Source organism: Corythoichthys intestinalis, chromosome 22, assembly GCF_030265065.1.
Source record: "Corythoichthys intestinalis isolate RoL2023-P3 chromosome 22, ASM3026506v1, whole genome shotgun sequence".
Lineage (NCBI taxonomy): Eukaryota > Metazoa > Chordata > Actinopteri > Syngnathiformes > Syngnathidae > Corythoichthys > Corythoichthys intestinalis.
The window spans coordinates 34,519,691-34,536,376 of NC_080416.1; the positions used below are offsets into that span (position 1 = coordinate 34,519,691).

The following is a 16,686-nucleotide window of genomic DNA, read 5'->3' on the forward strand; positions in this document are numbered from 1 at the left end:
CGTGCTAGCCTAGCCACTCTGGAGCCCTGAAAATGACATAACTAACAAACCTCATGGAATCTGTTGAAACCAACTCCACCAACTAGGGTTGTTCCGATCATGTTTTTTTTTTTTGCTCCCGATCCGATCGTTTTAGTTTGAGTATCTGCCGATCCCGATATTTCCCGATCTGATTGCTTTTTTTTTGCTCCAATCATTCCCGATAATTTTTCCCGATCATATACATTTTGGCAATACATTAAGAAAAAAATGAATAAAACTCGGACGAATATATACATTCAACATACAGTACATAAATACTGTATTTGTTTATTATGACAATAAATCCTCAAGATGGCATTTACATTATTAACATTCTTTCTGTGAGAGGGATCCATGGATAGAAAGACTTGTGACTTTGTATATTGTGACTAAATATTGCCATCTAGTGTATTTGTTGAGCTTTCAGTAAATGATACTGCAGCCATTCAACCCCAATGCATGATGGGAAGTGGACCCATGACTGTGCGTAGTGCTACCAATTGATATATCTTCTCTACGTTGGGAAATAACGTAAGGGGTTAAGAAAAAGATCAATTGCTACCTTGCTTCCCCACATTGCTTCCCATGATATTTGTAGGGAGAGAAATTGTAAGGCTTTAGCCTATTAAAAAAAGGCTGCCAAAATTAACTCTACTCATTTTACGTTGCCTTTTATCTCTCTAAATGGGTAAAACGACGCCATTAAAGATTGAGTGCGACAACGCGTGAGTGGGTTATGCAACGCATGCATTAATTGCGTTAAATTTTTAACGTGATACATTTTTGAAAAATTAATTACCGCCGTTATTGGTACGTTAGGCTTAAACGAAAGACTCTGGATGAGTGTAACGTATTATGTCTGTAACGTTAAATACATTTAGAAAACGATTTAATTAAAAAATATATATATATTAAAAAAAGGCATGGCCGATATTTTTGGGCTGATTCCGATACTTTGAAAATGACGTGATCGGACCTGATCGATCGGCATGATCGGGACATCTCTACCACCAACTAATTAACCCACCACTAACTCAAAGATTAAAGTGCGTATGACAGGAGAAAAAAGTCTTAAATAGGATTATTATGTGAATTAGAATCATATTTTTAGACGATTCCACTATATACAAAAATTTAGCAAAGCGCAGATGACGAGAAATTAGTCTTTTAATCTGCCGGTTAGCCACGCCTACCACGATAGGGCTCTAGCGTCCCCAACAGGTGGATGACGTCAGCGGAGTCACGATTTCATATGATTTAGTATGCAGCCCATTGAGGGGAAATTATTCACAACGAGGAAAACGCGACGATGAGAGCCGCAAAATGTCATTGTTTCAGTCTCTCTACGCCCATATATTTACAGGATATTCTTTTTATTCAAATATTTTTCCCCAATAGCTAAATAAATGGCTTGAGAAGGACCAGTCAGCCCGTCAAGGGGGAATTATTCACAACGAGGAAAACGCGACGAAGAGAGCTGCAAAATGTCATTGTTTCTGTCTCTCTACTTCCATATTTTTACAGGATATTCTTATTTTTCCCCAATTGCTAAATAAATGGCATGGTCATGACAAATAACAGTCTTGTGCTAAATAGAATATGAAATAATAAAAATGCACTTATTCAGGACGACATGGCAAAATTACTCCATAATGGTCAACTTGTCGACTTCATCTTTACTGTCGCACCTCCCGAATGTGCAATGTGAGAATGTAAACAAACCAAGAGGCGTGACAGCTAGCCGACATGCTAACCCGCACCGAGTGATGTTTCAAAGTCTTCGAAGCGGAAAATCACACATAACTAGCCCGGATCATTTGACATGACGACTCGGTTGTCGATCGTCTTTGCCGATCGGCAAACCACCCAGCGGGGAGCAGTTTATAGCTCGTTACCCGGAGGAGAGCGGCTGCAGTTGTTGTGCAGCTAGTATGTGCAGCTAATGTGCATGAGGAGAGCTTTTTACATGCCTATCAATCATCAAACATAAGTAGTCCTTTATTTAAAGAAAGTTTGTAGTGTTTACTTTGTAATCGCTGTATTCGCAGCTATTTTTAACACAAAGTTGCAATTTCTGACCGGGTGGAAAATTTGACAGAACAACGGGCACACGAAGAGTGCAAAAGCCGAGTATAGTGCTCGCCCGGCGGGGGGGGGGTATGCGACAAGCCGCCAGTTGTCGGCCAAGGGGACAAGGAACATGTCAGCCACAAAATGCAAGCCACCTCCATATTAAAATGATCCCAGTATTTGACATAATACAAAACACGATGTTTACTCACATCCTCGTAAGTCCCATGGTCCCACGGTAGTAGGGCTTGTTTTGGCCATTATCCACCGGTGAATGGGAAACTTTTGAAACCCCAAAAAGGCGCACACGCCTCTCCCTCATACAGCAAGATTTTTCTGCAGCCGTTTGGCTGGCGTGATGCGAAAAATAAACGTATTAATCCGCAAAATCAGCTGAATCCTTAGTCAATCTCATACAACAGTACGGCTGTATAGTGAAGAGGACTCCTTCCTCCGTACACATCACAGCACCCTCTTTCTCAACTCGAGACTGTTCATGGCGCGGGATTAAAAAAACTAAATAAATATAGCGATCGCTTCCACACACATATCATACATATCATTCAGGAGCATAAAATACCATGTGTATTATGAAATAAACATGCTTTTTCGTGTTACAGACACTTTAAGCCTAATGTCACAAATTCTGAAATTCCCCTTTAAATGCTAAATTATACCCTGTTCCAGGCGAGGGTAGGGTCAGAGAGATAGTTACCATGATGCGCGGAGCTGGACTATAGTGTCTAAATGTTAAAATATCTCTAATCCCCCTTGTTCGGCTGGTTGTCTGGAGGGGCCTGCAGAAAATTTTCCGCTTGCACCGCCCAACACATTGGACAATCACCTTGTAGTATGACAAAAGTGCGGAGGGGCCGTGAATAATTTCTCACTTTAATCCCCACCTGCTGGACTTTGACTTTGGGAGGCCCGTTTATAACTAATCGCACGCAGACCCTGTTCACATTTGCTCTGCCACTGTCTCTTTAGCCACTGTCACTTTAGCTGAGCAAAATTTTCACGTCTTCATTTCTTGACCAAATGTTTGTGCTCATGGCTTAATAAAATCACGTTTTCGCCTCCATCTATTCTGTCACACTTGTGTTCTTCGTCATTGGTAAATCTGTTCATTTCGTCACCTCCCCGTGGTCTTCATTCTTTCCGCATCTCCACCTTGTCTGCGTGTTTGAACATTTGTTTTCCTCTTTGTGTTTTTATTGCTTGACCATTTTATTGTTTTCCATCCACGTCTTCGCCCCATTGGCCCCATTCAGGCAGCTGCGCTTGGGGTTGCTAAGCAGCAAGGCCAAGCTCTTCTCCTATTGGATGCCGCTGGCTGCCTGGCAACCTCACCTGACCCTGTCCTCTGTGGACCGCGCCCACCCTAGCGCAAGCACGACAACCGCGCCGGGTTCCTTTACGTGCCGACGTCATCGCCGACCCCCCCCCCCCCCCCCCAAAAAAAAAAAAAAAAAAACATGCGTCGTGAATCACGTCCCGGGGTCAGACGTGGCGGCCTCACAGGACATGTAGTCCCACCGGTGACGGGCAGGTGTCGCCCTGGCACGCGTCATAAATCCAGCGGACGCTCGTTGACGCAACAGCGCGCCGGGGTCGTGACGTAGTAGGAGGCGAGACGTCAAGTCGATCTCCGCGCCACGCGGACTCGGGTTGGGGTTCCGGGAGGGGGCGGGTCCGTCAACTTTGCAAATGAGGAATGACGTAGGAGGTCACGTGGTGTGGCGTGCAGCTCGAGGACTTTTTTTTTGTACGCGCTTGCGTGTGCGCGCGGCTTCTTGCTGCTTCAGTCTTTACTGCGACACGACAGCTCGAGCTTCCGGCCACCGGCAGGTAAGACAAGTTGTCGCTCGTCCGTTTGTGTCCAACTCGCGTCAACTTCGAGGTGCGAGCAAGTGAGAGAGTAGTCGCCTGCCGGCCGCCGCCTACTTCTCCGACAGGGTTCGGCGCTGCCCGCTGCCGCCGTCCACTGGTTCGGTGGACGTCGCAGCATAGCCGTCCGAGTTTGACAGCTGCGTGTTTTCAGGCCGGCTCCGCGGGCGAGCGCCCCTTGTTCTTCTCGGGGGCAACTTTGGTCAAGACCCCCTCCTCCCCATCCTTCCCTCAGTCAGTCTGCCGACCGACCGGCGAAAGTGCATTGAGAGCATTAGCCGCGTAGCTTCTATAAAAGCTAACTTATTTAGCTCAAGCTGGACGAGCCGCGCTGGTCCCGCTTCTCTAGCGGTTCTTCAGCGCGTGACGATGCTAAGCTAAAAGCAGCCAGCCCAGCGGGGTCATTCGAGGTAAACTCGTACTCGCGCGCACGCGTACGTGAACGTCCGTGTTTTTTCCTTGAGTGTGTGTCTGTGTGTTTTCTCTACGTGCGCGTTGGCTACGTTCTGCGATTGTGTATTTTTCTCTCCTATGTTTGCGTGTGCTGACGCTGGCTGGTGGCAAGCAGTTGTGAGTGTACCCCCTTTCCTGCTGGGATAGGCTCCAGGACCCCCCGACCGTCGTAAGGAGACGCTAGACTCGAGAAATGGATAGACAGATGGATCTTTGTACGTGGAGGGTGCTATCCACTCTTGTCAAACTGTCAAATGTGACTTTTGCATTTCAACAGAGTCACATCATGTAGGTGACCAGGGGCGTCACTAGACCTAATACAATACTGGGGCACATCGCAGCACTGGCAAGCGAGCAAAATACATAAATAAATAAATTAGCACTTATCTATTGTAAAAACTCGCTTTAAACTATTTATATTCGAATCAAAATACAAGTTTAGTCAAATTGTGACATTTTTTTTTTCAATCATCACTATTTAAAATCAAAATCAAGATATCCCTTGTTGATAGTCAGTTCACCTCAGCCAGGGGCGGACTGGGACTAAAAAGCAGCCCTGGACTTTGACTCAGCCCAGCCCACAAGAATCGCTATACGAAGGGAGACACAGACCCCCGGGGGCATGCCCCCGCGGGGAGAATTTTTTTCTTTTTACATTTTATTGTAAAATGCATCAATTTCGTGCACTTTGAGAGAAAATGAAGAAAATGTGTCTAGACTGTGACTGTCTGACTTGGGGCGCTCAAAGTACTGCAAGGCTGATCCATTCATTTTCTGTACTAGCTCTATGATCAACCTGAATAAACAAATGAAAGAATTTATTTTTCAAAGCAAGTTTTATGTATCCAATTGATTATAATATATCTCTATATGTCTCTGTCTATAAAATGACTTCATTGTTTATGCCATAATTCAGTGGTCTCCAAACCATTCCACATAGGGCCGCAGCGGGCGCAGGATTTCATTCCAACAAAACAAGACAACACCTATGCACCAATCTGATGTCTTACAAGTGTAATCTTTTGATTGCAGTCAGGTGCTGCTTGTTTTAGCCGAAACTTCATTGGTTAAACTGTCGGTACTCGATCATTTGAAAAAAAAAAAAAAACAGGCCCCACAGCGGCCCTTGAGGACCGGTTTGGAGACCCCTGCCATAATTAATCTTGCCATACAAATAATAAATTTCAAAGAAAATACAATAAACATTTCAAGACAAATCCTGTATACATAACCATCATTGGAAAGTATTAACCAGAAAACAAAACGATATATAAATTATTAATAATATATATAACATCAATTTAACTACCTAAACTTTAAAGTAAAACCATTCATTTTATTAATATTTTGTTATATTTCTTCTGAATTAATATTGCTGCTGCGTGTGCATACGTTGTTTTACAGCTAAAATATTTTTCTTAGGAGAGTGATAGTAGGACTAGCATACTGTAACTTGACACGATTGTAAACGGGTACATGGGCTAGCTGGCACTAACTCTTTAATTGTCATTTATTTCATTTAAAATGTAGCTACCTGGTGGATAACAATTGCCAGTATACCGAGCAAGTAACCCTCTTGATCCCTACTTACTTGCCCTGCGCTTGTCTGGGGAACTTCCATATCATTACCCCCCTCCCTCTTCTTTTCTCTCTCCCTGCACCGGCTGCAAGTCAGAGCGGCTGCCGCTCCCACACTCACCATCGTCGGGGGCTGGGCTGTTGACTTGTTACCCGACGTGGCCGTTGCAGCCAGACTGCTGCTTGCGAAAATATTTGTCAATTTATGACATTTTAATGCTTGGCTCTCCAGTTTCTTGATTTTTTTCTCCCTAACCTTCTCCGCGCCACCCCTTCTCTTTTCTTTTTTTGCCACCACCATCCATATTGACGCTCGTCGCTATTTTGCTTCCACAAGGAACCAATGAACTCTGTGCTTTCATCGTTCTTCTATCAGATTGGCAGTGCACAGCCAGGCGCATTGCTGCCATCTGTCGGATTGGATGCGAACTGTAGATAATCAGAGGGTGGGGGGGATAAAAACAGTGATGTATAATGAATGGCGGCCGCCGGCCGTCCAGGACACCGGCCGTTCTGTGATCCTCCAGAACCCAGAGATTACCAGTCCGCCCCTGACCTCAGCTCATGTTCATAAACTTCCATCTCTCTTTCACCTCTTCCTAAACTTTGCAGCTCTACATTGTTTGGACAGAAATGGGGATATAACACTGTAAGTGTTATGCAATTAATCAGTGTTTTTCAACTGGTAGGTTGTGACTAGGGCTGCAGCTATCGATTATTTTGGTAGTCGATTAATCGATGAATGAGTTAGTCCGAATAATAGAATAATCGGATAAGGAACATAAAAAATTAAAATACCTGAGTTGAGCCTCAAACGGTATAAAAAATACTGTAAATAAATGAGGATCTAAGTACAACAAAAGAACAATTGGCTAACTTGCATAGCAAATGGTCACGTTTTTTTCAAGGCTCTTAAAAAATGGCTGAAACACATATTTCCACAAAAACAGCAAAATACTAAACCACACTACGAAGGGCTAAACAAACGGCTAAATGGCTAAACCACCTTACAAATGCAATAAAAATACATCAGCTGAAACACTTAGCTTGCGTTGGTCTTAACAGGGAGCAGCTGGATTCAGCCATGTGAAATGAGTTATGTCATATTTACTGTTTCCACTAGAGGTCAGTGTATCCTCCCAAATCAATAAAACTAAATGCAAACACTTTCAAAACAAACCATTACAACGCCACTTTAATTAAACAAACACTCGAAGCAGCAAATTTTAGTTCAAATCTTTATTCTAATCGAATTACTCGGGTTAATCGATTAATCGTTGCAGCACCAGTTGTGACCTAAACGAGGTTCATGTTGGCTAGATGGGTTACCAAGCTTACCTCTTTCATTCCTCCTTGCAGATTTATCCTTGCAGTGAGCAAATAACTTTCTGATATCAATTTGCAAGACTAATGTGGTTTGAGTCAAATACAAATAAAAAATAATACATCTTGCTACAGATTACAGCAACTGCAGTAACAAATAAAATGCTTGTAAAACAGCTGGAAATTACGATGAGCACACATACAAAATTGTAGGACGTTATATCCCAAAGATAGGCAATTAATACATACAGATTGATTGTATTCATTTTGGTCATAAGAACAAATAGCAATAAATACATTCAGTATTGATAAAGCTCAAATATCACATCATATCAACACAATATTAGACAAAGCTCTTGAGTGAGACCCTCTTACTGAAATCGCATTTAATTGTCATTGTACTCATAGCTAGTTAGCTAAACAAAGGCAGTTAATCTGCTACTTCGACTGGCAACCAGAGTAGTTTACCGCAGTTAACTGCGTGATGCGTAAAGGGTAAAGTTGAACCATTTAAAGTCACAATTCATGGGAATGGGCGACCAAACACATGTCAACACAGAGGTAAAAACAACAAGGATGGGCAGTTTATCTGGCACTAACTTGTAAAGTAGGTGGGAAGATGTAATTTGCACTGTCGACTGTAAGATTGGCAGTTTGGCACACGCACCGTAATATTGATGTTGCATTCACGCGTTGTTGGAGTAATAAAAAAAAAAAAAGAATGTCTGTTACATGGTGTCGATAGAAAGCGCCAAACAGTCACTCAACTTGTGATGGATTGTTTGAGTCATAAAATAGCCTGCCCTTCTTTGTAGCAACCATGTTTTTATCCCACATTATGGATTTACAACGCATCAGAACAGTTTTACATCTTGGGAACTCAGATCTCATGATGCACGTGAATACAGCATATCCCGAAAGAGTGGAAATATCAACTTGTATGCCTATCACATCCAAAGTTACGTGCATAAATTACTATATTAAGGAACCATGTGCAGATTGTGTATATGGAGTGAATAGAGTAATATGACTATATTAAATTTACACTTAAAACTCCAAAGTATTTTATTTATTTTTTTACCGGTGAAATACTGTGGCACGTTTCCAAGTGAAATATGTCTGGCGACGCCCATATAAGTGCCCTCTACTCTGGCGCTGGACTCATTGGTTGCATATTGACGGCACCAGATGTCTGAGCCATTTGAAGCAAGAGGGATGATGTTCGTTCATTTGCTGCAAGTCCTCACGGCCGTCTACTAGTGAAAAACTTATGTAAATTCACAGCTATATATCACGGCACTGTAAGCGATGCGTCTTGGCTCAGTGAGGAAAGAAGACGAGTGATCAGCGCGACTCCAACGTTTTGCTTTCAAAACCTCACATGATGCGTTTGTTTGGTTTGGCCTAGGCCGGCGGGCTGTGTGACCACGCCCTCTATTAAGGCAGAGAGTCTATCACGAGAGTGCCTGACATCAGAGTGGCGAGCCGGCGCCTTTTCCGGATTAGCCGGTTTGGGCAGAAGCGTCCCGAGGAAAGGCAAAGAAGGAACTAAAAATAAGCAACAATGCGCCCTTACATGGCACCAGACCCCGCCACCCGCAGGGTCCACTAAAGATGGGCTCCGAGCCAGGAAATGGGCCCTTCGCATATTAGGCCGGCTAGCCTGCCTTTTTGCGACCGTCTCATGAACATGCTAAATTGTTACCTCCGCTGGGAGGTAGAAGGCGGACAGAGTCAGGTATTCTGTTTCTTCCTTACGTCTGTCCGTGTTCAAGATAACTCGAGAAAGAATAAAGGGAGTATTAACGACTTGCGGAATAGCTTTGTATACGAAACAGAGGAGGTGATTTCATTTTGGTGTCCTGAGGTCAAATGTCACATAGGTCAAAATAGGAATTTCACCATAACTTGATCAGAGATGATCCTTTTTAACTCAAACTTGCAAGCTAGGTCAGGGGTAGACAATAAGGGAAATTAGCTTTTTGAAGTTCATCGGCCCCACTATTGAAACCACTGGCCCAGGTCATCTTGTCAAGTTATTGGGCCAATAATCACAAAAGGGAACAATTTGCTTGAATAACATTTTTTTTGCAGATTTAATGAAAAGTGCGGCTAAACTTTAATCTAGTGCAGGTAATCCAATTCTATAAACATTTATAGAGCTGTCCCAAATGACTAATTTTCTCCCCATTATTCAGTCGACTATTTTTACAATTAGTAGACTAATCAATTTTTTTTTTTTTTTTTTTTTTAGTAATTTAGCAATGAAATTTTTGTTGAAGCTTATTAATTCACAAAAACATTTAGAGAGTGTACAGAGAGTAGAGTGAGTAGAGAGAGAGTGTACACAAATCAGCTCTGTGATGTAGAACCCAGTAGTCATGTGAATCCCACCCGAGCGCGCCCTATCACATCCAGCCGCACGCGAGCCCCACCAGGCGCGACAGCCACGCAGACGCCACGCGGACGCCAACCCGGGGTGGGCGGTTCAGCGCAGCCCATCCCTCCTCCCGCAGCCCAGCAAAGGAGCCATCGTCCCCCCCCTGGGATCCAGGGTGGTCCCCGGGCCACCCGCACACTCATCAACCGGCCTTCAGGGACGGCAAAAGGGGACGCACCACCTTCATATTTGTCATGAAGCCACCACCACCATCATATTTGTCATGAAGAGTGTCATTTGAAAGCTATTCTTAGTGTAGAATCTGTATTATGTAGTAGTTACTCAACATATTATATTATTCTGAACTATGTGGGATTAATTCCAGATATCATTATTTATATGACGATTCTGACAAACATGACGTGCTTTTGCTGTTAACCAGCTGGTGAGTCTTATTGTCTGACTAATTGGAACTGTACTACATTGTTTCGCCACAGGGTGCGCTGTCGTGTATTTTATGTTTGGTGGGAAGAAGAAAGTTAAAAGAGGCATTAGAGGCCTGTTCTCAACTGCTCCCTCACTGCACTTTGGCTCTCATGGAGAGCACGTTCGCTCATGTGTTCGAAATAAACGATAGCCGATGTGCAAAGTAGCAAGTGAGCTGTAAAAATAGCGAGCTTAGTGGCGTGAAAACCGCGGGAGAGCTAAGCGGAGCTAACGAACAATTAAGCGGAGCTAAGCGATGCTTAACGGCGCTAAATGAAGCTAAGCGACTGATACTCAGTCCGTCATTGTGGAAGAGTCCATTGTAGTGCGTGTGTGGTGGGGAGAGATAATATAAATGCAGCATTCAAATGGCTTTCTTTTTTGTTTTGTTATTTGTTTATTTGGTATGCTGACATAATTATACATGACGAATAGTTGGGGGTGCTGCTGGCTCCGGTGGCCCAAGCCATTGCTCGTTAGGGCAAGGGCAGTTGGTTCGGGGCCCCCTACTGGTTGGGGGCCTAAGGCGATCGTCTACTTCACCTGAATAGTAGATCCGCCTATGCATGTCGATGTCGTTAGTTAGTTAGTTAGTTAGTTAGACTGACTGACGATCTACCAGCTTGTTGTCTCCTGTCCTCTTACAAAATTACAACTGGGTGATGGCGCTTTAGGTGTAGCCAAGCTTGGCATTGAAGAGACGGGACACAACAGAGTACCCTCCTTTGTGTCGTTGAAATAAGTCAATGTTTTGGCCACTCTGGTGCACTTTTTTTGGCTTAGTGCCACTTTACCCGCTTGCATACCGAGCGTCCGACATTCTCAACTTTCCAAGCATATATTTTTTAACCCTTCATTAACCGTCGACGGGATGTTGTGCTCGTTGACGCATTTACGTATTCGATGACGTCGACGACATTGACTAGTCGGGACAGATATAATATGTAATGTATAATGTTCAAACAACAATTGTTGACTATTTCATGCTGCCAGTGGAGTGCTGTCATCCTACACAGAATTTGAGTGAGGATTTTTCTGAAACAGGGGCCCCGTGTAACCCTCAGGGGCCAAGTGTAGCTGCCATCTTTGTTCTGTGTTTGTTTTGGTCAACAAGGCAATATGCAGATTATCCAGCATGAGGCAGTAAAAACTGTTACTGGTAAAAAAACAGTCAAGTTTGTAATACTTCAAATTTAATCATAATGTGTGCAAGTAACGATACAATACATGAAACAATAAATGTAATCACTTTTTTGAAAAGCCATTTTAAACACAAAAGTTGCATGGTAATCAGCGAATCGTTTTCTGAAGTGAGAGAGAATGAGATAATGTTTCTCGAGCATGTTAAAACATGCTGTGTAATAAAATGGGAACCGGGGCATTTTAAGGACCATTTTAGTTAGAAAAGGGGCCAGTGCCCCTGTGGCCCCCACTTAAAACCGCCACTGGGAGGGTGCATTCCCGGCGGCAACGAGTGCTGTCGTCATCACCGCATTCTGTTTGGTGGACGTAGACACATGTCACAGCCGGAGAAACCTATATAAATGCGCTTTCTTGGAAGTTTGGGGCACTGGAAAAATGGATCTCACGCCTCCAATTGCTAAGCTAAATGAGATCTTGATATACGTTTGTGTGAAACTGTAGTTCACACCAGCAAAAAACAATTTCACTCTCGCCGAAACTAGTAAATCTCTTTACAGGGCTATTACAATCTCTCCTACTATTTAAAATAGCACTTACACAACAAGTGGAATCGATTGAGAGCTGGGGGAGTGGGCCGAGTTCTAGCGGTGACCAAACTGGCCACTGGGGAATGAGGTTATAAATGTAAGCCACAGTTGGGCAGCGTAAAGGAGTGCCCAATCTACCAAACATGGCAATACAATGAATTTGGCTGCTTAGGAGCTCTGCTCTCTGAGTGCTCCTCTTGTTTTCTTATGCGCAGCCGCCGAGACACTTGCACAACACACTCCACCCCGCCCGCTGGCATAGAGTTTTCAAATTGCAAAGGCTTGGAAAATAGCCATCAGTGTGTCATGACGAAGTGATGATGAGTTTTTGAGGAGTTGTTGCTGGCGCCTGAAACATCCACACACGATCGCACGTGTACTTGTTTCTGCTCATGCAGCAACATTTGTTGCACTCCAGTTGCATCACAGGCCACCATTAACACACAATAGAAGACACCTGCCAAAGCAGCCAAATTCAAAGCGTTGACATATTTCTGACCTCTTTGACAAACGTATGCTCCAGGTTTGGTAATACAGTGGTACCTCGACACACAAACACTCCTGTCAACGAAATGTTCAGTTTATGAAAGATTTTTTTGCTTTGAATTACAAAAAAATATTAAAAACATGAAAGATACAGCAATTTAAAAATGTTTAAAAGTCATAAGTCTCCATAAATGCGCTTTTACTGTTTAGGGCTAAGTGATATGGCCTTACGTACTTATCACGGTAAATTGAGCAGGTTTACCTCGATAGCGATAGATGATGATAAATTTGCCCAAGCAGACTGTAATATAATTTGAAAATCTGAATAAATGCATGAAATACCAATTAACATGCCTTAACAAAACAAAGAGCCTTTTTAAGTTGAAAATTCTTGTAAATAAATATCTCGTAAATTCCGGATTTTTTTAGAGATATGAACGTAAAACACTCTTCCTTGGTTAAAAGCAAAAAACAGGCAGTTTTCATTAATTTTACGTAAATATCTCAAGCTAATGTTGGGCTAATTTTTTTTGCATTCATTTAATTTTTTTCACAACGTTTCAAAGTGCATGCATGGTGCTATTTTTACATAATAATAATAATTAACTTGAATTCTCGACCAAATTACTCTTCAAACACTCCTGCCTGCTTGTATGCAGTACAATTTTCGTCCTGTTTCAACCTAAATCCGGTGTTAGAACGCAGCGTGTTTTTGAGTTTATCACAGCTCTGCCTGCCTGTGTCGGCCTCCTTCCGGAAGGGATGGCACAATGCTGCGGGAGCTGGCCCGTCAACTGATAGTGAAGTCAGTTGGTTGTTGTTCTTGTTGTTTAAGACGGATCCCTCTCGTGGGAGGAAGCGGAAATGCAGAGGAAGCTTTGGCGGCTTAGATAAACCAAAATGGTGCGGTTTTGAGAATTGAACGTACCGATTTGAACGTTTTTAACATCATTTTAACCAGAAAAGTCCATTTGCTTCAAAATCGATTAATCGAACTGGCTACTAGATGTCTAATCTATTTTCAGTGGGGGGGGGGTGTGAATGAACGAACGTAATTGCGGACACAAAAGTTCAGCTGTTTGACATGGAGAATGGAAGTCTGATTGTCCGGTTGGTTTGAACAGTTTTAATGTTTCACATTGGACTATGACATACTCCCATTGTGATCATTCAACATACCTCGTTTATTAAGACAAAGCAGCAAACAGGAAGGGGTTATGGGGGAACAAGAAAAGATGAGAGAGACATAAGAAACACAAACAACAGCAAGAAATACATTGAACGTTTACACTAACTGTGAATATGTTGGTCCATCCCACAACCTTGGTGTGTGATGCATTAAAATCAAGGGGGAGCCGGGAGCCGTCCCGATTCTCCCCGGAGGCATGAATGAGTATGTAGGTGCCAGGGTGAAAAATATTTACAGTGCAAAGTAAGGACTGCGTGAATTAAGAGGCAGGCGTGGCCCCGTCTGCCAGAACCACCGGCCGCAGGGGAAATGCCAGGGCGCTGATCAACCCCTGCCTCAGACCAACCCCAGCACCCCCACATCCGCCCACCCCTCCCCCCGCTGCCCGAGCCACCAAACCGGACCCCTCTGTTTAGAGGGGTCCGGTTTGGTGGCCTCAGCATTCATCATCATCATCATCACAGCTCTTGTGTTGCGGCTGGTTTCCCGTCCCATTGCGTAGAGCTGACCAAGTTAGTTAGGCCCCTCCAGTACTGGCGGTATTGTGCCAGTAGATTTGCATCCTTCAAGGTAACTCCAAGTTGTTGGAGGTCATCCGAGATGGTGTCAAGCCATCGAGTGCGGGGCTTTCCTTGTGGTCGTCTCCAGCCTGCAGCCTTTGGGTCAAACTTCAGGATGGCTCTTGTCGGGTGGTCAGGAGGAAGATGGAGAACATGGCCAAGGCAGCGGATGTGGCGCTGTGCAGCCAGGCGGGGGGCTCTGGGCTGATTTGTCTGGGATCGGAGGGTTTCGTTGAAGATTTGCTGGGGCCACCTGATTCTCTCGATGGTTCTGAGAGCCCTGGTGTCAAAGCCATCTATTCTTGCGGCCGGTGTCTTGTTTAAGGGCCATGTTTCAGAGCCATAGACGAGAATAGAGAGTACGGCGGAGTTGCAAATTCAGAGCTTCGTCTTCCTTGGGATGGCTTGGTGTCGCCAGAATGGTTTCCAGAGAGACGGGAGGGCAGAGGCTACCAGGGCTCTCTGGCAGAGAACCGCTGATCCCTGTTATCGGTCAGCGCGGACCTCAGATAAATGAAGCTCTTCACATGCACTATGGTGTCATCACCAAGCAGGATGTGGGGTGGATCGGGTCCCTCACCGATAATGCATGAATTTGGTCTTGGTCCAGCTCACGTGGAGACGAAGCTTTTCTGCTTCTTCCCTGCATATGCTCAGAGCGTCCCTCAGCATGGTGTAGGAGGTGATGAGCAAGACGGTGTCGTCAGCGTAATCCAGGTCGGTTAGTTGGCAGTTGCCAAGGGACACTTCGGGTACTCGCTCACAGACCCTGCACATCAGGTGGTCGATTACACAGTTAAACAGGTCTGGAGCAGCTACGCAGCTTTGGCGGACACCACTGGAGATGGGAAAGCAGTCAGTCACGGCCGTTGATTCGGACACACCTCTGTGCGTTGCTGTAGAGCAGCCTGGCCTCAGCATTGCATCTCTGATTTTTGCATATGATGTGGTGCTGTTGACTTTGACACCTGAGCGGTTCACAGCCAAGTGTTAAGCGGTTGGGATGAAGAACGGCACTTCCGAGACCATGGTCCTCAGTCGGAAAAGGCTGGCGTGCCTTCTCAGGGTACCCGCGGGTTATTAAAAGTATTAAAAAAGCATTGAATTTAGTTTTCCATTATTAAAGGTATTAAAAGTATTAAATTAGGTGTCGTAAATCTGGAATTTTTTCACCTTGGTTTTAATTTTGAAGAGCATTTCAGTGCAACCTAAATTATATCCGTGACGAAGTTTTTTTTTTTTTTTTTAATTAATTTTTTTTTATTTTTTTTATCCATAACGAAGATGACGTGTAGAATTTTTACGAAGTGATGAGGACTCTGCACCAGTCCGTTGTGGTGAATAAGGAGCTGAGCCAAAAGGCAAAACTCTCGATTTGCCTGTTGATCTTGTTCCTACCCTCACCTATGGTTACGAGCTGTGGGTTGTACCCGAAAGAACACGACCCCGGATACAAGCAGCTGAAATGAGTTTCCTCCGAAGGGTATCCGGTAGGGTTGGGAATCCTCTTGGTACCTCACGATACGATACACTTTGCGATACAAAGTTCACGATAACGATGATTTCGCCATAAGGCGATACAACGATTATCGATACATTGGTCAGTAAGGGTGTAACGGTACATGTATTTGTATTGAACAGTTTCGGTACGTGGTATTCGGTTCGGAACGGAGGTGTACCGAACGGGTTTCTGACGTAATGTAACCCTTACTTTTCGAGGCTGTGAGTCGATCGGGTTACAGTTTCTTTGTGTAGATTATATTTACTCCGTCTTCTGTACTATAATGAGGACCAACACGGTAGGACAGTATAACCCAGAAATGTCAATGGCGCGACAACATGGCCGCCGCAAGAACACAGTGAAACGCGGGCGTTAAAGTCAATCAGCCAATGCACACCAGTCGCAGTACGGCCGCATGTTAGACGCGTCCCAGAAGCGGCTTAACACGACGCACGCGAAAAGAACGGCAGAGTTTATTATTTGACGCGAGACGCGCACCTGCTGCATCAATACTACGACCGGTAGCTAGGATCGGGCAGACCGGAAGTCACTCGTGTAAAAATACGGTGGATCCGGTTGATTTTCAAACTAATATGCAATCGTAACCCACTTTTGAGTCCATCAGATCTCTTGAGTGGTAGATCAGGGCACAGTTGACTTGTCTTTGTTGATTTACTGCTGTCTTCTCCACTATAATAACCAACACGGCCCCGTGTTCAATACAAAACCCTCCTACCACAACAAAACAAGTAGGAACTAATATTCACATAGGAACTAAAGTTATACAACATAAAATATACAATATAAATGATTACTACATCACATTTGTAAAATATAAACACTAGGGCTGTCAAACGATTAAAATTTTTAATCGAGTTAATTACAGCTTAAAAATTAATTAATCGTAATTAATCGCAATTAATCGCAATTCAAACCATCTATAAAATATGCCATATTTTTCTGTAAATTATTGTTGGAATGGAAAGATAAGACAAGATGGATATATACATTCAACATACGGT

The 16,686-nt window shown here is 43.9% G+C and overlaps 1 protein-coding gene across 3 annotated transcripts in view; it reads left to right on the forward strand.

Moving 5' to 3' along the window:
* Positions 1-3,764: 3,764 nt before the first annotated feature.
* The window catches only part of LOC130910571 (zinc fingers and homeoboxes protein 2-like), a 40,003-nt gene continuing 27,081 nt past the window's right edge, over positions 3,765-16,686 (forward strand). For 2 of the 3 annotated variants that reach the window (XR_009061875.1, XM_057827990.1), the window contains exon 1: positions 3,765-3,939. Coding sequence is in view for 1 of the 3 variants with exons in the window: in XM_057827990.1 (XP_057683973.1) it covers positions 3,799-3,939 (141 nt within the window). In the remaining 2 variants the exon portion in view is untranslated. The other variant, XM_057827991.1, reaches the window with a different exon arrangement.